The sequence below is a fragment of the Canis aureus genome, chromosome 12 (genome assembly GCF_053574225.1).
Source record: "Canis aureus isolate CA01 chromosome 12, VMU_Caureus_v.1.0, whole genome shotgun sequence".
Taxonomy (NCBI): domain Eukaryota; kingdom Metazoa; phylum Chordata; class Mammalia; order Carnivora; family Canidae; genus Canis; species Canis aureus.
This window is the reverse complement of record NC_135622.1, coordinates 40495890-40519856: the sequence shown is the minus strand read 5'-3', so window position 1 is coordinate 40519856 and position 23967 is coordinate 40495890. Positions and strand designations below refer to the sequence as shown.

At 47.8% G+C, this 23967-nt stretch overlaps 1 protein-coding gene across 3 annotated transcripts in view; it reads right to left on the bottom strand.

Annotated features, from left to right (window-relative positions):
* Positions 1-23967, bottom strand: part of CAPN13 (calpain 13) — a 78312-nt gene that overhangs the window by 28311 nt on the left and 26034 nt on the right. For all 3 annotated transcript variants that reach the window (XM_077843701.1, XM_077843702.1, XM_077843703.1), the window contains 8 exons: positions 22700-22778; positions 21965-22080; positions 16548-16684; positions 11234-11408; positions 10259-10333; positions 5776-5861; positions 2016-2090; positions 820-965 (listed from right to left, as the gene is read on the bottom strand). In XM_077843701.1, coding sequence (XP_077699827.1) covers positions 820-965; positions 2016-2090; positions 5776-5861; positions 10259-10333; positions 11234-11408; positions 16548-16684; positions 21965-22080; positions 22700-22778 — 889 coding nt within the window. The remainder of the gene's footprint in view (positions 1-819; positions 966-2015; positions 2091-5775; positions 5862-10258; positions 10334-11233; positions 11409-16547; positions 16685-21964; positions 22081-22699; positions 22779-23967) is intronic.

Genomic DNA, 23967 nt, shown 5'->3' with positions numbered 1-23967 from the left:
ATGACTTGGCAGTTCCTTAGATTCTACCCATGGCCTCCTGCTGCCTAGGTTTTCTGACCAGCAGAGTGAAGATCCTGGAGGTTTGAAAAGAGGGGTACTATTCTCAACAAGCGGGTACCAAGGAGAGGGAATGCACATGTCTAGGTGTGAACGTACCACACACACTCACACACACACACACACACTTGTTTGCATAGCTTCTCTAGAGGATGTGTAAGCGTACTCAAGTTCATGTTCATGGGGAGCTATTTTACTCATCTGTGTCGCAAATGGGGAGCAGGAGGTTCAATGAGAATATGTGACCCTCCCAAGATCACACTCAACAAAATTCAGCTCAGGGAAGCCCAAAGACAGGTCCTGAGGTGCCCACCTCTGGGATCTCAATATGCTGCTGCGAGATACACCAACCAGCATGGGGTAGGTATATTCTCTCTTATGTTTGGATGGTGCTTTAGGGGGCAAAGTGGTGGTTTAACCCAAACCCTGACTTTTGTCTACTATTCTTTCCATAGCTCTCCACCATCCTGGGTAACTACTGAAGAATAGTGAGCCTTTCTTCCTCCTGGGAGGCGGGTGGAGATTGGTAGGACAGTAGGAGAGCATGACAGGGCAGGGGAGGCACACTTGAGATTCTCCTACGCAGTGTGCCGGCAGCTGTTTCCCTTGGAGAAGAACATCTGTCCCTTTAGACTGACAGATTCCTCTCCTTTCAAGTTCAGGCTGATGGTCTAGAACCCAAAGTCACTGAGACTTGGAGTCAAGACAGGGCTAGGGCTGGCAGCTTCCATCTGGCAGAAGAAGTACCAGCGTCATAACTACCTGCGGTGTTTCCTGGAGTTGCACGGTTCTTAAACATCATTTGGGACCATCTTTCATGAGGCATGTTTCTGTGGTTTAGGCTGATTGGACATTGGTTACATATATACAGGCAGAAGAAGTTGTCTTGGAAATCTTGACATGACATCCTGTTATAAACAGATACACACCATTTTACTGGTTTCGTCCCTAGGGTGGGGGTTCCCATCACTCCACGGTACCTTTGTTTGTCAGTTCCAGTACCCAGGGACTTGTCACTGTCCTACCCAAAGACCAGAGCCTCATCCTGGCTCATTTACTGTCAAGCACACTTCTCTCTTCAGGGGTCGGGAGGACAGAACAGAATTAAATTCTGGGTTCTGCATGTCCCTCTCACGGCCACGAAGGCTGGCTGTCGTCTCTCTCTGCTCTGGGTCCTACATGCTGCTAGGAAAACTGCCATTCCTTCGAACCCTTTGCCAAATTCGTTGTTGCACTCCTTATCAGAGTAAAATGGTTGCAACGTCTAAAATCCCACCTTGTACTGTGATTAAAGCAGCGCTATCGGAAATATTTTTCCTTTCTAATTTACACTTGTCACTCTGCTTCCTAATTCCTGAGACCCAGCTCCTTTTCATACATGCTAAATTCATTTAAATACATTACTAAGTAAACCATACTGCCTCTCAAAAAAATGTCCATATTACCCTTTAGGATGTGAGCACATGGCCAAAAATGCGTTTTTAAAACATTTAGTCCAACATAGCTGCCAGGCAAGGACACTGATGTCCTACCCAGACCTCTAGAGTCAGGGCTGAGATGTTAATAACGAACTGCTCCTTTGGAAGACTGTGGAGCTAGCTCCAGGGGGACGCTGTGGGTCCTAACAAGATGGCATGAGAGATCCAGGCGTGATAATGAGGTCCTGGTTTCTGGGAAACTGTTGATTTCAAAGCTTTGGGGCCAATATTCCCTTTTACCATTAACACTTCCTGGAAGTTCCAATATTTCAGAACTGAAGTATCTTTGACACAAAGAGAAAGCACACAAATAATTTTCCATCTAGAGCTGCTGTGTCTCGGTGGAAAAAAATAGTCTCCTTCTACATAGGTCTCTGCAAAGCTAATCTCTGATCTCATAAAAGTTTAGGGAAAGGGGTAGGGATTGAGGGTGTGGGTAATAAGGAAAGCTTTAAAATGTAATTTTAAAAGAAAAAATACCAAAACTCGCCATCCTCCTTATCCTTGTATAGCAGTCTTTTATGTTGGCTGCGGATCTTCTGCCATTCCGGAGACCTAAGCATGGGGAGATAGACCACAATGTGAGATCTCACCAAGCACCGCATCTCAGCAAATGTGCCCCAGAGGAGCCCTGTCCTCCATTAGTTCTGGGGGTGCACACGGAGGCTGTCATTCTGCCTAATGATAGAACTCTGTCATTCTCTGCACGCTGGTGGCTGCCAAATAGTCTCCAGCCAGATCCTCGTTCCTGAGCATTAGAGGGATACATGCCACGGGCCATGCCGCGTCTCTACTGGAGCCCGTAGGGACCTGGAAACCAACCTCTCCCACCCTGCTCCCCTGCCTTCTCCCAGTGCCCGAGTGGGAAAGTGAGGGGCCACTCCCTTACACCCCCCCATATCCAAGCAGCTGCCAAATAGTGATGACTTATGATTCCACCCCTGAAACCCCTCTCAAAGCCATCCGCTTACTTCCACCTCTCCTGCTGCTCTTCTAGTTCATGGACCCTCATCCCCTTCTTGGACTTCCCACTGGTGTCCCAAAATGCAGTCCTGCCCACTTCCTATCCACTCTCCACACTGCCATCAAAACGATCTTTCTATAACAGAAATCAGATTCTGACATTTTGCGGCTTAAAGCACATCAGAGATTCCCTTTACCTCGCAGGAAGAAGTTCCAGCTCCTGAAACAGAACCCTGGCCTCTGCCTACACCTCTCCAGCTCTACCTAAGCAGCGACCTGCTTCCCCCACACACCCCACAGTGTTGAATCCAACACTCCGAACATGAAAGTCTTTGTCCCCTTGGACATACCTGTCCCATCCCTACCCTGGACCATGAGGGTCCCCTCTGCCTGGAATATTCTTCCTCCTTTCAAGTCCTATACTCCAAGGACATCACTCATCTTTCCTCCCCAAAGCCTATTGTTCTCCCCATCCTCCCCGTCCCAACTCCATCTCCACTAGTGGTGCCTGCACTCCACCCCCGTAGTCAGTACCCTCCTCAGAACCCACATGGCACCCTGTAGCATTCCTGGTCTCAACACCTAACACCCCGTGTTTCCAGTGCTTGTTTACTTCACCAGACACCGAGTTCCACGAGTTCAGCGAGCCTCTCCCACCACGACATCATCACAGGGGGTCACGCAGTGCCTTGGCACAGGGCATGCAATAGTTATCTTCTGCTTCTTTAATACAGTTGTTGAGTTCACTGGGATAATGTATTCCAGAAGCTAGACCTAGGGTCCATGGTGGAGGAGGAGCAGCTGTCCCATCTGCAGCCCACGCCTCACAGTAGAGACATGCTCTCATAAGCATCAGGCCCCAGAGACACAGACATGGAATGGATCTCCCTCTAGGAGCAGCTTGCATCCGGGGGCCGGGGTCAGCTCTGTGCTGGGAGAGCAAGGCGGAGACCACTACTCAGGCTTCGGGCTGTAGGCTGAGCCAGTCAGATGTGTTATTGTAAAATGGCAATTTTATAATTAAGTGATAATTACTTTTTCTGCAGTGTGTAAGGGAAAATAAATGTGGTGTAAATCAATATGCTATCGATTCATGCAAGTTTGCCTTTAAGTGTGTGCGTCTGAAATTTCAATTACGGCCAAGAGGAGACCATCAGGCTCTCTCCATCCATCTCCACTCCTTAGAAGTAGGGAGGAAATCGACCACCTGCGTGGAGGTGGTGGTTATGTGGCCCTGTCACTTTCTCGCAGCCCTGTTTCGAGGGAGGGGGTGTGGAGGGGGAAGTGCTGAACTTAGGCACAGCCAGGTGTGTGGCCCTTCAGACTTAGTGCTGCTAGGTCCACCTCTCTGTTCTCTGCTCTGCACATCTCCCCCCTCTTGAAGGGCCTTATAAATCCCGTGCCCGTAGGGTGTACGCCCAAATTTCCAAGCTGGCATTGGGCGCTCTGGCCCCAGCTCCCAGCACTTCTCTGCCAGGTTCCTCTGTTGGCCCTGGACACACTATACGCGTTCCCTGGCTCAGCACAGTGCTCTCCACCTCCCCGCCTACCTGGTGATCTCTTTCTGGGTGAGTCGTACTTTTTTTTCCTGCTTGAACTCAAGTCCGACTCTACCTGTGAAGCTTGCCCTGACTGCCAGCCCACGGGAAGCTTCTGTTCCCTCATCTCTGGCGCCCCCTGTGGCCTTTGGGAGTCAGGTGATAGCACAGGAGACAAAGCTGAACCTGTCCCCTCTTCTCCTACCCAAGGCAAATGTGTCATTGACATTTGCCCTTCCTTCACTCCAACCCCAACAGCCAACCCCGAGTCAGGGATTCTGTTCACCACATCGCCCCCTGGGCCATACTGGCAGCTCGGGGTAATGACTGAGGAGGAGAACTGGCAAAGGCCAGAGGTTGTTAAGATTTACATTGGAAGACGCAAAGGCTACCCCAGGGACGAAGGAAGAGGCAAGACAGAAGGAGAAAGGGGAACGGTGAGTAAAAACACAAGTGTCCAGTGGTTCCTGGTGTGCAATTTCATTCCCCTTCTGTGGAGGGGATTCAGCTGTCCTGTTCCCCAGGGGGCAGCCGGTCCCACCAGGTGCTTTCTAGGAATTCATTCAGCTTGCTCCCTCCCTTCCGCCTGCTTCCCCTTCTCTACCTCCCACTCTGACGGGCAGTCACCTTATGTTTGCCGAGTGTCCACTCGAGCAGGCACACGCCAGCTGTTGGGGTTCAAAGAGGATCAGAGTGACCCCTGCCGCAGCCTGGCCTGTGGCGTCAGGCGGGGTTCTGAGCAGCCCGGAAGTAAGGCAGGGACACTGGCCAACTCTGCATCTGCCTTCCAGGACTCACTTCTCGCTGCGTTGATTTTCACTGCTGTTGGATGCTGTTCACCTGTTTGTCTGAATGCTTTGCATTTCCTTTCCAGTCTTACTCTCCTTCCCATTGCCTCCACCTCCCCTGCTGGCTGCCAGAGGAGCAGGTAACCTGTTACCGGCTGGCCGTCTAGGGACAGCCATCTCATTCTCAGTCAGCAAGGGTGGGGTCCAGGGATCAGTCTTTTTGGCAGCTGGGCAATGCTGTCCCAGCTCCAGGGAACCACTGACCACAGAGCTGCATCCCCACTGGCCAGCTGTGTGGGACCCGGCTAACGGGCGTCTGACACTCACCTAGCTCCATTCACTCCTCCTCTGAGCAAAGTGTGAGTCCAGACACCGGTTATACATCAGAGTCCAGATCAATAGGGAGGTTGGACAACCCAGGTGGCCAGATCTTTGCCTCAGCTCCCCAACTCCCCCCAAAATGAAGTCTTTTCCTGATGGTATCATCACGATCAGAATCCCATGGGATCCCTTATGGGATGAGGCACCTTCTCCCCATCTCTCCCTGCCAAGTAGAACTTGGCACCTGTCCTGCTCTTTCCTCAACTCTTAAAAAAAAAAAATAGCTAATTCTGGGTACGTGGATTCACAGTGCTAGACTGTAACCTTCTGGGGGATAGACATTGGGTCTTGTCATCTGTCCGTATCCCACAGTGCCACCTAACACAGTAAACTTACGGCAGAGAGCATGCAATAGGTGTCTAATAGATGCCTGGTGAATGGCATCATGAGAATGGGAGATGGATCGACAGCCACACATAGGTGTGAACTAGACAGACCAGCAGTGGGATCCATAACAGGTGAGACGGAGATTGCCCTCCCGGGGCTGGGGTGGGAGTGGGGATGGGTGGGTGGCGCTCTCTGCACACCAGGCCTTCACAAAGGCCGGAGAAAGGTTTTCAGAAGCCGTACCTATCACTCCAGCGTCCTATCCATTCGGTGTGGCCCCAAGGGTTCCACAGGCGGATAAGATCTTCCCAGCCCCTCCCGTACTGAATCTGCAAAGAACAGAAAAAGAACCTGTCAGTGCTCTCCAGCAAAAGTCAGCAGAAAGAGAGGATATGAATGCAGCTGCTTTTTACCTCCAAGGACTAATTTAACTTCTGACCTCATTTGGCTGCAGCCAGAAAAAAAAAAAAGAAAAAAGAAAAAAAAAATCAATGTCTCTCTGCTGCTTGCATGGAGTTGGAAAGAGGGAGGAGCAAACGGCCCCTCTTTCTGCTTAGCACCTCGAAAGGTGGGCACAGCTTCATCATTCTGGTCCAGCACCTCCTGGCATGCGTGTGAGCTGAGGAGGAATTGCAGATGAATGGCACGCAGTGTTGCTGTGGGCTGCAGAGGGGAGATCTTGACGGGTCCCTGGCCTCCTGCAAGCCCTGTCTCCCCACCAGCATCTCTATTCCACAGACATAGCTGCTTTCCTGCCCGCAGCTCCCTGGGAGCTGTGCTGGGGTCTTCACAGCATGATCTTGAGCAAGGTTATGGAGGACGCTGATCTGAGCAAGAGTGGGACAGCCTGGGCATCCAGACAGCCCAGGTTAGCCCTCCTCCACCTGCACCCCGGAGCTGCCCCGGGCCCCCATTACCCTGCCTCTGCTGGCAAGCAGGTACCTCGATGGCCTGAACTTTTCTTCCTTCTCCAGGCACCTCATCATCACTAGTTCCCAGATACGGAGGCTGGCTCCTTCAGACCATGGAGGCTGGAAGCCAGGACCATTGATAAGTAACAGCAAAACAAACTCAACCCTTTGAACCTACATTCCCAGATCCAGGAGCCCTCAGCCTGGTGAGAGGAATTAAAGCATGGTTGAGTTGTAGCTGCAACACTGATGTGTGCTAAGGCCATCTGTGGAGGCTGCGGCCTTGCAGGGGTGAGGGAAGGGGCCCGCTTGCTCCATGATTCCAGGCCAGAGGCCGTGGAGAAAGCCCTGAGTGTGGTATCACCATCTGGAAAAGAACCCAGTGTGTGGAAGTGGGGCTCGGAGCCCAGCACATTCCATCCTTCAAACCGCCACCCTCACCCCTGCCAGCCAATGTTTACACAACCTTTGTCTTGCACAGGAGGAAACTGAACACCAGAGAGGTTCAGCAACCTTCCCAAGGCCACAAAGTAAATGACAGATGAATAATTGTCATTCCAGTCACTGCCAGTCTCTGAAGCCCAGGCTCTTGAGTTGGGGGTGGGAGTGGAAAAAGGACGCATCTGCTCCAGGGCCCAGCCCCCTCTCAGGTGTGGCCACAAGCTTGACCTCAAATCCCACCCTTGGGGGCACCTGGCCAAGGCCCCTGTCATCACCAGGAGGACATTACCGTGAAGGAGCAACGCAGTCAGACAACAGCCAAAGAACTTGGCTTGGATAACGTTCTTTTCCATTCACTTCTAGATGGCTGGCACCGTAGGGGAAGGTGCTTTAGCTTTTTTTAAAAAGATTTTATTTATTTATTCATGAGAGACACAGAGAGAGGCAGAGACATAGGCAGAGGGAGAGGCAGGCTCCCCACGGGGAGCCTAATACAGGAATCGATCCCAGGACCCCGGGTTCACCACCTAAGCCGAAGGCAGATGCTCAATCCCTGAGCCACCCGGGTGCCCTAGTGTTTTGGCTTTTAATGCTACATAGGAGTGGGGGGGCTCCTGGCACAGACCAGGGTTCCCCAGCCCTCTCCGCCCCACCCTCAGGCACTCCAGGTCTAGCATACAGCATATTTATTAACCGTCAGTGCCTGATGGAACCCACGGAGCAGGGATGTGAGAAATGGTTGCCCGGTGGCCCCAAAAGCTTAATGAGCCACCGTCCGTGCCTAACACAGCCGCGGCTCAGATGAGCACAGCGGGGAGGGACGGCCAGCGAGTGAAGGAGCTGAAAGCAGGGACTAAATGAGGCATGCAGATAAACACTCACCCCCTTGCCCAGGGGAGTCACCGATTGAGCGAGGTGTATAATAAAAAATGCCAATTTCATTTATCTTCCTGTCTGTGTCCCACCCAGAGGAGGATGAGTGGATTAAAAAACACACCGCATGTACGAGCTGGTTTAATCTTAGCCCTTGTGGTCAGTCGTGACCTCCTCTTTCTAGAGGAGAAATCTGTAGCCAAGTCAAGTTCCTGGGCCTTGGCAGAGAGGCTCAGGGGTCACGCTCAAGGCCAAGGTCACGACTACCTCTGAAAATGTCCACTTGCCTCACTCTCCTGGCTACTCACTGGACACCCTGGCCCTGGTCAGCTCTCTCAGAAAGGTGCCCCCAGGGCAAGAGGTGATCCAGGTTATCTAGTCTAGGATGCTACTTCCTCAAATGTATTCTCTTAAATGCTGGTCCTGCAGGCTGTTAATAATTAGTCCCAGGAGAGGTGGCTTCATGGCTCTTGGCAGACCGAAACCAAAGGCTGTCCCGATGTATAAAGGGCCTTTTCCAGGAGTGGCAGAGACACCATGCAGGTACTATGGTTCCTTCATCCTATGCCCAGCCCAGAGAGGATTCATCGATCATAGCTCTTTCCCCAAATCTGGAAGCAGTGCCAGTGTCTTGTCAACACAGTCATCCCAGCAGCACTGCCAAAGATCGAGGTTGGCACACAAGAAAACCTATTTGTTATCCTTAGCCTAGACTTTCCATGTCTGGGACGGGGAGTGGTGGGAAGCAGAGTGTCTGTACGTGGCCTGTGTGATGGTGGTACTGGCTGCCCCCATTGAGAGTTCTGGGATGGGCTTGAGGGAATTCAGGGGAAGAGAGCTTGGGGCTGCTGTGACCAGGAGCTCTCCTGGCCAGGGTTAATCAGGGTGACCTCTTCCTGGCTTCTGGGAAATGTATGTTGAGCTCGTCACATCCATTCATTGAGGGAGGCAGCGGTTCGGTGATGTCATGTCGTCACAGGCCAAAGGTGGATGCATTCGGTCACTCAGGCAAGCGCACTCATCCATGAATCCCACGAGCATTTGAGATGCCTACTCTCCTAGGTACTGTGCAGAGGAAGCATTTTGTTCAGACTTCCTGAAGAAGAGCAGGAAGCAGAAGATATTGACTGTAGTTTGTGGAAAGTTTGCCAAACGCAAAATAGTGGGGCAAGGGGCCTGAGGTCACCGGACAGGAGCCGCGAGAAAGCGTGCCGGAAACAGCACCCGACACTCTGCTTTCTGTGGCTCCTAAGTACCTGTGGAAAATGTGCCCTGGAGCTTGGAACCCTGTGTCTCAGGGCCCAGAGGACATTATTAGACCTGAGGAGTTGTAGGAAATGTAAAGAGATGGGGGCATGTGTGTGGGGAATCATCACGAGGCCAGGAAACACTGTTACCGCACAGCTATGTGGTAAGCACAGAGGGGGACTGAGGGGACATGGTGTCTCGGCCCAGCCATCCCAAGTAGCTGTGTTAACCCTGGCCTTCCCCTCTCAGGCCTCTGCTTCTCGCTGAACAGAGGAGGCTGGACTTCAGTAGTTTTTTCCAGACCAAATGATACTGCACACAGTAATCATACACACTTTCGTCTACCTCAAGTCCATTGCCGCATCCAGGGGAACCATCGTCCTCCAATAGCTGCTCCCCCTTCTTCCATGGAATAAAGTCTAGCTGTGCAAATGGTGGCCCAGCTAAACAGGATGCTTCCCAGACTCCCTTGGGCCTGGGTGTGGCACATGATTAAGTTTGGACTAATGAGATCTGAGAGGAAATGGTGTGTGTGTTTTCTGGTGGGTGCCTCCTATATGAATGTATGAAGTGTCCCCTGGCTTCCTTTTCTTCCCCTGGCTGAGAGATGAGGGACTTGAAGCAGCTGCCCTGGGCTCCCAGGTAGAAGCCCCATGTTGCAGATGGCAGAGTCACCTATCGACTCTGGATTTACCTGCTTACCTGAGAGAGAAATGAACTTTATCTTAGTTGAGCTCCTGTATTAGGAGGGCCTTTGTGGTAGCAGTTTAGTTGGTACATAACAAATAAAACCCTTGGGATGCATGGGTGGCTCAGTGGTTGAGCATCTGCCTTCGGCTCAGGGCGTGATCCCAGGGTCCTGGAATCAAGTCCCACATTGGGCTCCCAGCAGGGAGCCTGCTTCTCCCTCTGCCTATGTCTCTGCCTCTCTCTGTGTGTCTCTCATGAATAAATAAAAAAATCATTAAAAAAAAAAACAAAAAAAACTTTCAGGGCTTGCCCCAGTCAATGAGGTAGTTCATTCTTCTTTCTTTTTGGGCCAATCCCACAGTCTGGCTAGACACTCAGCTTGTCTGGGATCCATTGAAGGATAGCACGATCTCTGGTGGGTCCCTGGGGGATAAAGATGCTGGGCACCAGAATTTCTGGATGAATAGAGGGAATGAGGCTGTGTTGGGTTTGCAGAAGGCATTTGATTCTGACTTCTGTTTAGAGAAGCAAGGAAACCAGGGGACAACCCATGGGCACCTTACCCGCTCAGCCCCAGTCACTGTGTAGGCGTGCTGAGTCACCAGGCCGTTCTCCATTCTCCTAGCCTCACCTGTCGGCTTCAGAGGAGGAAAGCAGACCAAGCATTACACATTTCCAGGTTCTCCAGAGAAAGAGAAAAGCACAATTCAATCACAGCAGCTAAGCTGTGGCTGCATGCAAGGCGTCCCACTGACTCACGCCAGAATGGCATATGTTCTTGGAATTCTGTTCTAGAGGGCAGAGTTGGAAGGCTGTCAGGTGGTTGAGGCCCCGGGCACTTCATCCCTCAGGAGACTTACTCCATTACTGACACAACCCCACTGAGTCCTGAAGCCGACCCAGACTGCTTGCTCTTCTGACCCCTTGTCATCAATGACCCATGGCACAAAAAGTGTCTGCTGGACACCCTGTAAGAGTCGGGAACGCTCACCCGCCCCCCATGCTGTGAGCAATTGGGGTTTAAAATGCATATTAATTTTCAGGTGGTGTTTCAGATTAGCGGTGTGTGACTCAAAACCCACGTGTTTACAGAGAACAAGAAAGATCCTCATGGATAGGGAGCTGGCTATCTCAGAATAGACTCCAAAATAATTTGGAGAGTCATCCAAGCTTCTCAAGATGGGACACATTGACTGTGGGATGTTGCCTTTAGAGCCAGTGAGACTCAAACGGCTGCCCAGTCCCTCTGGACTCCACTGCACCAAGCCACACGGCAGTGATAGGAAAAGGCATGTGAACCCAGCTCAGCCACTTACTGGCTGTGTGATGGGGAGCATTTCCCTTAGCCTCTCTGAGCCCATTTCCTATTCTGGAAGTGAATTCTGCAACCCCTACATCAGAAGGAGGGCTGCTGTGAGGATGACATGAGGCACGGCACCAGCGCTCTGTGGCCCCTTACTAGCCAAACGGGCCTTTGGCTTAGATATTCTTGGGTGAGGAAAGACTTGACCCAGCATGAAGAGTCTACACTCACTCACATCAGCCAGGGTGCCACAGGCCATCAGGGAGCCTGTCTTGACCGCTGTCTTCACCATCATCACCAGGTCAGAAGGAATGGAGTTCGGGTTGATGCTGGTGACCACCCCTCCGGTGAGGTCCACCAGGGCATCAGGAAGGAAACCGTAGTGCAGGTTGACATAGGACCCATGAAACCTGGCAGGGGGAAAGACATATCAACCCGAGGCGCTTCTGTGAGATGCTCCAGGAAGGGAGTTTGTACAGCTGACATCTGCGTATGGCCCAGGGAAGGGCTCTCTGATATACCCCTGAACTATGGCCACCCGCCTTCTATTGGCCTGGGTAAAGGTTCCAGTGAAGTGCCACTGTCCTTCCCCTGGTCTCCTGGGGCTGGGCAGCCCCACGAGCAGCAGTGTCGTGCAGAGGTTAGGAGTGCTGGAGCCCCAGGCCAGGGATCGAATCCCAACCTCTCCGCATATTTAGCTGCTTGACCTTGGACAAGTTACTTAACCTGGCACGTGGCAAACTCTTAATAAACATTGGGCATTATGATGATGAATATCCACTTTTCCTATTCAGTTTAACAATAGTGATACGTGTTGTCTGAGGGGTATGGAGTGTTCAAAGATGGACAAGACCCTGCCCCTGCCCTCCAAGAGCTCACTCAGCCAACAACCCTGGTGCCTGCTGTGGCCACAAGCAGCCTCTGTTCTCATGCAGTGCAAAGCATGCTCCAGAATTCCCACTCCCAGGACCAACTCACTCATCCCAGGATCATCGGGGAGGCTAGCTGACTTTACTGAAGGTAACACAAGTGAGGACAAGTCTTATCCAACACGTTCTCAAAGCAAAACCACATGGAACCTAAAGCTCCTCTCCCCACTCTTGTGTGGGTTTTCTGCCCCTGCTTGGGTTTATTGTCCCATTTCACCTTTTCCCCATCCTCCCCAAATCTGAGCAGCCCAGTCATTCACTAGGGAGGTCGGAAGATTCCAGATTCAAGAGCCAAACCACTCCAGTTCAACTCCTGGTTTCCCCTCTCATGAGTTCTCATTCTGGGCAGGAGGCTGAGATTTTCTAAGGCTCCCTTTGGTCAGCTGGAGAAGGGGCATGGGACAGCCCTGGCCTCAAAGGGCCCTTGTGACACTTGTGTCAGTTCTGGCATGTGTGGCACGTAGAAAGCATTGGCTTGCAGAGGGTGTGCTCGCTACTGTCACTATCAGACACAGCAAGGCCATGCTGCCCCACTTCTACCCCGCCCCCCCGCACTTGTCACTCCTTCCCAAGAGCACTCTGCCACGGGGACACTCTCCTTAGAACGACTCATCTAGCTTCTTAGTAGCCCTTGGGGGTCGAGATATTTGCTGTGAGATGGTGTGGATCATCTTGGAACAGGGAAGAAGTGCCTGAGGGTCCAGGGAGGGCCCTGGGAGGGGCACACCTCTGAGCTGAGTTTATCCTGGTAAGGACAGTGGGACAGGCCTTCCAGGGAGGAAGAACCCCCAGGGTCGGAAGAGCACGGTGGAATGGAGCCTCTGTTGGTGCTCCTGGGAGACAGGCCACGTTGACCACTGAAGCAGGGCCAGACAGCGGCAGATTTGTTTTGAGAACTTGAATTCCTATCAATGGGGTGAACTGGAAAGGCTCCCAGGGAACCCTCAAATACAGACAGGGCTAAGCCATAAAACACATAGAGCCTCTGAGGCCCAGTGGCCTGGTGGGGAGAAGACTTTGCCTCCTGGTGTTAAAGCTGTCCAGTGGGAGTCTTCCTCACCACTGCCCCAGGACACTCGACAGGACTTCTCACCTGTCCCTCCTGGGAAGCCGAGGGCACACCCCTCACAGGCCATTGGCAGTTGGGAAGCTCTGACCATGGCTTGCTTTCTGGTAATGCAAATTAGGGTGGGGGTCTGGGCCTAAGCTCCTCCCTACTGCTCCTCTAGGGGGCCTGCAACCCTCCCTTCTGGGTCTTTCACCTGGGAACAGCGAGGTAGACTGGGTAGTCTTGTGGGGTCCTCCAGATACCCCTTTTCTTACCATATTCCTACCTCTGTCACTCTCTCCTCCTGGGCCCCACCCAGAAGTCACATAAATTCACTTCAGCAAATACATGTCAAACAGCCCCTCAAAGCAAGATAACGTCCCAGGCACAAATGCCATGGGTGGCTTAAAAGTCCTTTATAAAAGAAGGCTAAGCAAACGCGGGCCATTCTACAGAAACTGCCATGTGATAGATTGATCTGTTTGTTATAAAACTCATTCTAAATCTTACCTTTCTGTCTCTCCCTCTCCCTGACCTGGGGTTATGGCTAGTACTAGACTCTTATCTCTGGGCTATTTACTTAGTCTAAAGCAAAGCTTGCCTTGGATAATGGTCATGCCCATTTGGTTTTGAATGCCTGACTTTTGATTTCCCATATGTATTCTGGCTCCAGTCCTAGATTAGGTAGGGCTTTGCTGAGGGTCCTGGATGTTCACAAGACTGGGGTTCTGGAACTCATCCTAGAGCTCACCAGTATGACCTCTCACACTGCCACAGTCCCTTCTTGGTGATGCACTCAGGGGCCCTCCCTGGCTGTAGACAGGGCTGCACCAGAACCCTTCCAGAAAAGCACTGTCCTGTCCTGGCACTTCAGACCCACTGCCTCAGTGTCTAGGGGCCTCGTCTGATGTCTTGCACTCACGCCCCCCTGCATTTGCCACAGAGACACCCAGTGCATGGGGAAGGCCGGCAGCCCCCCCGCCCCAATGCCCACAAAGCCTGTCTCAGCAGCAGCTGGGTATTTTGACAAGGAGCTATCTCTCTGCTTCTCAAACACGAGCTCACAAATCCTGCTGATGCTCTAGGAACATGGCAACTATTCTTAGCCCCCTTTGCTGACAGGAAACAGAAAAGGAAGGAGAGATAGCGAGAGTGATGTTCACCACACCTGTCACTACACCTTGTCACCTGGGCCCAGGAATTCAGAGCGTGCCTTATTCTCATTTCTGTGCTTTAGCCTCATTTGTGGGAAATGTCTATCTGCCCAGCAATGCTAGAAAAGAGGAAAGAATTCAGACATCTATATCAAAATCAAAAAGAATGCTAAAATGCTGGGATTCTTAACTATCCAGATTCCATACAGGATGATAGGCAACCTAGCAGATTTTGTCCTGAGATCTCCTATTTTATGACCTCTGGGGAAAAAAACCCTGCCAGTATAGATCTGACTGACTCAACCAATTCATTTCCACACTCCCCAGTTGCAAAGACAGTTGAAAGTTTGGAGGGCAGAGGCTCACTGGCCTACATTCTTGCTGGGGAAGGAGGATCATCTCCTCTGGATGGATGAATTCTTCATGTTTTTGCTGTGGTCATTATGTGCCAGACACTGAGTTCCAAAGAGGCAAAAAGACAAATCTTTTTCCTACAGAACTGACAAGTACCAAGGGATGATGGAAAAGCCCAAGACAAGGGGAACGGTTCTCATCCCTGCTTGGCCTTGACCACCACGTGACCTTGGACTACTCATTTCAGCTCTCGGCATATTAGCTTCTTCATCTTTCAAAGGAAGACATAGAGCACGAGGCTGACAGAGGTCCCTTCCAGCCCTCATAGCTCTAATTCTATTGCATTCACTCCACCTTCTGTGATTCCTTCTTTGGATGGAGGGGAAAGCTTTTAAACAGCTTACTTGTTTGAAACATTTTAGCCTCCACTAGATTTCTGTAGGCAGTGGGATGTGGATTCTGGGCCCAGTCTCCCATTTCCTTTTAAAGCTGAATGATTGCTTTAGGTCGACTCTTAACAAAATGGGGTCAAAGTCATCATTTCATTCCACAAGGTTTCTAATTCTCCAAGTGAACTGGCATCCTCCCCCTTTCACAGAAGGAAAAAAAAAAAAAAAAAAACGAAGCCCTGAAGTTGTGAGAGCTGAATCCATACTGGAAAGAAATGGCAGTGTTTGGGTAAGTAGCTTAGAAGCAAATTAACCTCCCGAACATATGGATCAGTTCAACAACCTTGGCTGTTATCTGGGGTTCCTTCTCAAATGCTAATGAACAGCTCTTTTTGACACTGGAAATGAGCAACAGCTTTAGTTTTCTACAAATAATCTCAACAGAAAGAGTGCAAAAAAGAAAAAAGAAATAAAAAAAGAGCTCTTGAGAAAACATGGCTGTTTAGAATGTGACCTCTGCAAGAACAGGGACTGGGGTGGTCTGTGTGGTTGTTAGCAACCTCAAGGCCCAGAACTGGACTTCAGTCTTACTAAATGATGTCCCTGGGTCAAACCACTGAAAACCCCAGTAGATTCAAGCTAGTCACTACTGTCACATGACTATTTAGAGCCTTGGTTTCCCAATATGTAAAATGCTGTTAGTGATCTTCGGAGAATCTAATTTGGTGACATTCCACTAATTTATTTTCCCCTGAAAGGGATGGTCCTTTTGTCTCTTAGCATTGATTTCTATCTCTGATGTGTCCCTCACCTATGTAGGTCTCTATGAGAGTGACCTCTACCACATAACACATACTCTTGCTAACACCCACTTAAGCCAATCTCAGAGTCTTTATCCCAGTGCCAAGCACAATGGTGGGCTTATGGTTAAATGCTTGATACACATCTTCTGAATAGATGGAACTCAAAGTGTTTAAGTAAAACATATGAATTAGAGTGTTTATTAAGTTCTTGAGCTTGTTAACACTAGAAGGTAGTCCTTGAAGCATGGTGCTTAGACCATATAATAACCAGAACTCTTGCCCTGCCCCCCAACACAGATGCCATCTTATAATAGCCATACAGAACCCCCTACTGCTCGACCTCACTTTGAGTTGTCCTGCCCCTAGATCTTTGCTTGAATCATTCCCATGGTTGGGAATAACTATCCAACATATCACCTTTCTTCTTGCTGAAATTCTAGCCATCCTTCAAGGCCTCACCGAATGCTATGTCCTCTATATAGCCTCACCCTGACTCTCTGTGAGTCAGAAAATCAAGAATGTTTTGTCTCTATGTCCTCTCATCAGACTTTGTCCACTGGTCATAATATTATGTTTTATTTGGGCTCTTCTCCTAGCCCTTGCAATAGTAGTATTATTAGTATATACCTCTATTCAGTCCTGCCCTGCCCACAGCTTGTCATATGCTTCTGGGTTCCTCCTGTGGCCCCAACATAGCTTTGCATACAGTGATTGTTTATGGAGGATGCCCAGCCGATGCTGCCAGGGCATCGCTTACATGCAGAGCTGCCAAAAATCCTGGGACTGACTGCTGTAGAGCATCCATCAGGGCAAGCAGCTGGGCAGGCAAGGCCAGCATTGAGGCCCCAGGCAGAGGGGTAGGCCACTCTTACTTGGCATAAGCTTTCTCCAGCAGGCAGGGCCAAAACTCTTGGTTGTTCTTGCGAGGGTGCACAAAGAGACACTCCTTATTCAGGACAGGTAGGCGATCATCAACCACCACTTCCACCCACTGGCCGCACTGCCAGAACTAGAAGAGAGGTGAATACACGCCTTAGTAGAGGTAGGGCAGAAGGCGAGCTTCTGGATCCCCAACCCATGCCAAATGATACCCACTGGCGTGACATGACCTTCCCAATGAAACAACAAACTATTCAGAACAAAATCCCAGCCCAGGTCAGGGGTCAGTTGACAGGGGCCTTCCATGTCAACTGCACTGGACAGATGAGTCATAGATCAAGTGAGTCAAAGAAAATACAGGCTGGCATGAAAGAGACTTGGGTTTTCGTTCAAATTTGCTACTAACTCTGACCTCACTTTGGCAAGTCCTCTAAGAGATTCAGACACACATAAGGCCTTCCGGGTATGTCTTGTGCACAAAATGGCAATAGAAGAAACAGATGCTGAATGATAAGGAGAAGGGTAGATACAGAGTGTGCTATAATGGGGGGACAGGAGAGACTATTGGGAGCCAAATGTTTGAGGGAGGAGGCAGGATTTAAGCGGGTGGCATGGAGGTAGGAAAGCCATCCCAGATGGCAGGGAGAGTGGGCAAAGGCCTAGGGTCCAAATGATGCGGATTGCTCGGGAAGATTGAGCAGTGACAGCCTCACTCAGGCCTCCTCAGCTCATGTGAAGCTGGCTCTGCCATCAGAGCAGCAGAAATGAAGCTGGTTGGCACCACTACCGCTAAGAGCACAAATGAACCAGATGTTCCTCTCCAAAACAGACTGCTTTAATCTTCGGTGTTCAACTCTTAATGGTTCACCCGGGGACATCACCAAATGAGGAAAATTCATAACAAAGCCAGCCTTTTGGAGTTTCTTTGCTGGTCTCCCCTATGCTGGATAAGGGATAAGCAGCAGGGCTTCCAGCTTCAGGCCTAAACCTTAATGAAGGAAAGCTTCTGACAGGTGGGCTTGGAGTAAAGCTGGGTGGATGTGATCTATCATCTATTTGGCAGTGATGGGAAGCCATCCACATGGCCTCTTCCACAGCTGGATATCCCAGATGTTGGGTTGTTTCATCCAGCTGAGGACACACTTTCTAAGTAGAGATGGAGACCAAGACAGAGATGTCAGTGGAGACAAAGCAAAGAAGATATTTTCATGGTCATTAATGAGCTCTGTGTACTTCAGCTGGTTCTGGCACAGCTGTGGATTTGAGTCCTTATTGCAATAAAATGTGTAGACAGTTGAGGTTAAGAGCCAACAGGGGTATACTAGGAGGGAGGTCTAGTTTTCTTTGGGAAGGTTTGATGCCCCAAGGAGAACTAAAAGTGGGGTACTGGAAAAATAGCCCGATCTGGATTTGGGATTTAGCTAGATAGCAAAGTGTGGTAGATAGTGGCCAGTCACTGGTACTGTGCTTGAGTCCTGGTTTTGCCTTTGGTTACCTGAACAACAGATATTGGGTAAGACATTGAATTCTCTGTGTCTTAGGTTCCTCATCTGTCAAATGGTGATAAAAAATTCCTCAGAGGGCTGTGATTAGGGTCAAATGAGATTGTGAAAATGAGATCCATTTTGAAAGTAGAAACTATTTTTCAATAGCTTCTTTGTTCAGAACCTAGGATAATGCCTGGTGGAGGAGACTATCAGGAATGAGAGTCCTGACTTGAATGAGCTCTTGTGGTTGGTTTCCACTTAGAAGTTACCTTCACCCCAATATTTCCACATGAGTAATGCTGACCAAACTCGCTATCCTTATACAAAGGGAACACCAGATAAGATCATTGTTTCCAGAATAAGATCAAGAATGAGGCCACCAATCTGCATTTCCTGATTTATCCCACTCAGTGAGGAGGGCTGGCATCAAATAATGAGTAGACCCTCCAAAAAGCATGCTGGTACCATTTTGTCAGCACTCAAGTGTCTGAGGGAAGCCAGAAGTGTTTTGGTAAAGCAGCCACATTGCCTGGGCACTAGGTTCTTTCCAGAGAACAGTGCCCAAGCTTAGAGTGATAAAAACAGATGTACAGAAGTCAACACCTCAGCTCTTTCTGGAGAACTGTGGAACTTTCTCGCCATCCAGAAGGGCAGACAGTGTCCTGCCTGGGCCTCAATTTCTCCTAACCACATGTTACAGTCTGAGTTGAGCTCATACAGTAAACCTTGCATCTTCTAGCTCACTCCTTGGTCAGAGCCTTGGACCACCAGCATTAACAACCCCTGGAAACTTGTTAGAAGATATAGTATGCAAATAGTTAGACTTCAGGAAGAAAGAAAAAAAAATAAAGGACACTCAGAAATAATGAAGGGAAATTTAGCTGAGCAGAAAAGGGAGACAGGTCCTCAGAATGAAAGGGCTCACTGAATTCCAGACAAGATTAATTTCAAAAAGGCACACATCTGGACGTATTTCAGAGAAATTTCTGAACACCAAGGAGAGAGAGTACCTCTCATAAACTTGCAGTTTGAAAGAACATGTTGCAAACAAAGCCAAGAGCATAGATTAGCACTGGATTTTTCTTCTGCAATATTGGAAGCTATGAGACAAAGGAATAATGTTTATTATTTACTTGAGGAAAGGGAATGTGATCCAAGAATCCCAAACCCAACTGATACATTGTTCTTAAGTAAGAACAAATGAAAAACACTCATGTGATGGGGCGGGGGGCGGGGGGTGGGGAGGGATTATTCAAGGAACTACATACCTAATGAGGATGGAATTAGAACAAAAATCTTAAGGGGAAATGAAGGGTAAAAGAAACAATGGTGGGCAGTGAGGTTTTTGTTTGTTTGTTTGTTTGTTTGTTTTAGTGAGTTTCAAATATGCTTTGTACAAGAAACACAGTGAAAATGAAATTGATAAGGAAAGCATGAATAAAGATGTAACAGGAAAATGTAAATGGCAGGAAGCTGAAGTAGCAATACAAACAGTCAGATAAAGCCCAACACATTAAATAAAACAAAGAGGGATGCTGTGTGAACTTAATTCCAACAAACAGATAGCAAGAACATAAACCTTTGGGTACCCACAGAATATAAAAGGAAAAGTTTAAAGCTGGAACATCTGAAAACATAAGGGGAACCCTCCAAGGTATAACTTTGGGGAAGAACTTCAATTCACCTCTTTTAGAATTTGATAAATCAAGCAGATAAAAAATAAGCCAAGATTAAAAAGTTAATTGCAGATACAACAATCTATAAATCAGAAAGCTGGATTTCTTATGTAAAACTTTTGCCCATTGGATATTCTCATATGTCCATGAAGCATTTGCAAAAACTATTGTAGACTTGGTCATAAATAAAACTTTAATGATTCCTGAAAATGTAGAGCTTTTATTAATATATTCTCTACAATCAAAACTTAAAATATATTATCTTAAAACTAATGCAAGACATTTTATCAAAACCTATAGGTATAGATAAGATTTCAGAGGAATATTTATAGTCTTAAAGGCTTTTACTATTAAACAAAAAAGACAGCAAAGTGAACAGTTTCAGAAAACAAAAAATAAAATTAACAGAGAAACAGGAATTAATAAAAATAAATTTAAGTTATATAGAAAATAAAACCTCAAAGAAAAATAGAAGAATGAAAATCAAAAGTTGATTTGTTCAAAAGCTAATAAATAGATTGGTTTGGCTAAGAAAACCTGGTTAAAGATGAAAAGGAAAAACAAGAACATAGCACAAGGATTGATAAAGTGGATTTAACTATTGATTAAAAGAAATTAAATGAATTTTCAGAGAATCAAATAAACAACTCTTTGGGCAATAAATTTGAAACCATAGAAGAGAGAGTTGGTTTTCCTGGCAAAACATAAATTTCAAGAATTAACTCCAGAAGAAATAAGAGACACAAGCATTTCGATAATTATTGGACTTACTAGAAGAGTTAAAGAAATCAGGTTGAAAAAGGAAGTAGTTCCAGATGACTTAACTATTGTTTAGTTTACTTTCAAAGAACAGATAAGCAATGATTAACAACCATTGTTCAAATTATTTCAGATGGAGATATGTAAAACTCAACAGGTTCATTTTAAAAAGCCAGCATAATTCCAACATGGCAGAAATAACTAGAATTCAATTCTATATATAATATCAATGCAAAAATCCTAATAAAATTTTTATCAAATTGAATCTCACAGTGCATCAAAAAAAAAAAAAATGGCACAGGAGAATACATCACTAAAATCAGGAAAAGGCAGGACTTTGCTCTTGTCACTCTTATTCAAGATTGTGACCTTCTAACTAATGCAACAAAGAGCATAGTAAGTACTAGAAATATTAAAAGTAGAGACAAAATTAATTATCTTTATTTGCAGAGAATATTTGTTAACTAAAAACGCAGACTCTACTCAAGAAAAAAAAATAGAGCTAATCAAGGAATTTGGTAAGGTGTCTAGATATAATTTAATATATAATAAAGGTGGCTTTCATCTTGTCAGCAACATCTAGTTGGAAATGAGCGGGAGGGACACCTGGGTGGCTCAGCGGTTGAGTGTCTGCCTTGGCTCAGGGCATGATCCTGGGATCTGGAATCAAGTATCACATTGACCTCCTTGCAGGGAACCTGCTTCTCCCTCTGCGTGTATATCTGCCTCTCTCTCTGTCTCTCATGAATAAATAAAATCTTAAAAAAAATAAAGAAATGAGGAAAATCTCATTCATATTAGCTACAAAATTGTAAAATATTTGAGAATACATTTAACGAGAAGGGTGTCACACCAATATGGAAACATAACTATAACATTTTATTGAAGGGCATAAAAACATTTTATTTAAGTTCTGAATAGAAAGATATACCATGTTTCTGGAAAGGAATAATTAAAATAATAAAAGTGTGATGTTTCCAAATTAATACATAAATTTAATCCTGCTTCACTCTGTATCACAGTGGCTTTTCCTTTTAATTAGACACAATGATTTTAATATTCTCATGGAAAAATAAATGCAAGAATTACCAAGATATTTTTGAGGAAATAATGAATAATAAAGGAAAACTTACTCTACCAGATGTTGCAACTGACTCTACAGTTACTGTAATTAAAATAGCAAGATATGGCACAGGAATCAACACAGACAAAAGCTCAATGATGTATAGGGTTCTTGATTAATGACTTCTTTTTTTGCAAATTGTTTCTGCCATTTCTTTTTATTTACATGAAAACATTTTAACTCTCATGTTTCCTATGCAGTGTCCAATATTGAGCTCAAATCCTTTTATAGAGATATGCAAAGTAACTAACACATAGGTGACTCTTCCATCTTAGGCTAGCAGACCATGAGGCTATTGAAGACACTGGCCCCCCGGCTCTCTCATAGGATCCATCCACATGAGGAGCATCCTACAGTGCACATACCCGGAAACGGAAAATCCCCGCATACTGGTGTGAAAAGCTTTGGTCCATCAGGATCTTCTGTAGTTGCTGTAGGTTCTGTGTCAAGGAGCCCAGTGCTGCCAGGAACCAGCAATCTCCTGTGAGGGGATGTAAGCCATGAGAGGTCTACTGGTCACTTCTGGAAGCCCCACTCCACCCACATGTTGTCACCAGAATCCATATGCCTTCTTCTGAATAACACGGTTTTTTGTTGTTGTTGTTTTGTTTTTTTCTGGCTGAGAGGTGAGAACTGGGGAAGGATTCACTAGGGCCAGTTCCAAGCAATACTGAGGAGCTGGTTGTGATAGGGTTAGTGGTGTGGGGGGTGTCAGGGGCAGTAGTGATAAGGTTGGTGGTGATAGGGGCTTTGGGGGTTGGGTTGGCTGTGATGAAGGTGAAGGAGGCTCAGGAGATGGCAATGGCAATGGTGAAGGATGTCAAGAGAGCCCCAGCCAGGCTTCGGCAGGGCTGGTAGGCCAAACTGCCTCTGATTCTCATGTTGCCAGAGGTGCCCAGAGCTGAAGTTACAGGAAATTTTGTTGCCAGTGTGAATAGTCTGTCCACAGCAGCACCAGGGATGCCGACCTTGCCTCCTCAGAAGCTGGGGTAGAACTCTGGGGTCTGGGTGGGCACCACTGTCTGACCCTCCCTACCTGAAGGCTGACTTCAGGCAGCCTGCCTATTCCAGGGCCAGGAGGAAAGATGTTGAGTCCTTACCGGCCTTTCCTTGTTGGATGTCAAATCTGCTTGCACCTTCCAGGATGAAGTGAGGCTCTGATTTACCCTCTAATATATCCTTAGGCAAGAGGGAGAAAAGCCATGAGCATCTTTCATTCCTATGTCCCCATGTGGTACCCAAGACATCACTCACTTTGTCTTTGAGGGGTAGAGGTTAATTCTTAAATAGGTACTTAAAATCTGAGTTAGCAAAGTTGCCCTCATTTTTCAGGTTTGATTGCTATCAGGAAGGCAGGTGCCAAAGGGGTGTATATGTAACTGACAAGACAGGCAATAAATACATAAGCAAATGCATAAAGAGATAAACATAAATAAGGACTTGGGATCCTCACATCTAATAGCCATCCCAGTCCCAACAAGTAGTGTTTCAGTAACAGGCTATAGACAACCAAAAGAAGAGAGTCATTTATTAGAGGACACTTTGATAAGCATAATAAAGCTTTCCTTGTGAAATGCTCTCTCTCAAAAGTCAGTATAAGGAGATCCCTGGGTGGCTCAGCGGTTTAGTGCCTGCCTTCGGCCCACGTGTGATCCTGGAGACCCGAGATTGAGTCCCACATCGGGCTCCCTCTGTGGAGCCTGCTCCTCCCTCCGCCTGTGTCTCTGCCTCTCTCTCTCTCTGTCTCTCATGAATAAATTTAAAAAAAAAAAATCTAAAAAAAAAAGTCAGTATAGGCATTCTGGGCTCCAGTTTCAAATCCAGCCACAGGCTGTACAGGATGCAAGATGTGTTACTCAGACCTTCACCCACTCCCTGGCTAACTCACAGACTGATTCTGGAAGACCCCTTGTCTTGGGTGCTACCTCAGTCCCGCCTCAAACTCCAACACATAGAGTTCCTGTCCGTCATAGAAAGGGGTTCACTAGAATTCTGCAGGGCTACAATGTCTGAGGAGAGTGTGGGGAACTCTCAGCAGATACAAGGATTGTGAGAGCTCCTGAGGGGGCTCACCTCCTGGGTCAAGGGTCCCCAGGTACTCCCCAGCTTTCCCCTACTGCAAGTCCATAGGATTGTCCTCAGCACCCTCTCTGCCTGGCTCTTCCTGCATTTCCACTGCATAAATTTGCATTTGCATACTTTGGTAATTGTTCCTGTATCCTTTCTTTTCCCAATGACAAATAAGTCCCCAGAGAACAGGGCCACAAAGTGGAAATAGATTTATTTGCTCAACAGCCTGTGAATATACAGAGTCCTGTGCCTTGAGGGACCTTCATAAACTGCCACTTTCCTGGTGGAGACGCCAAGA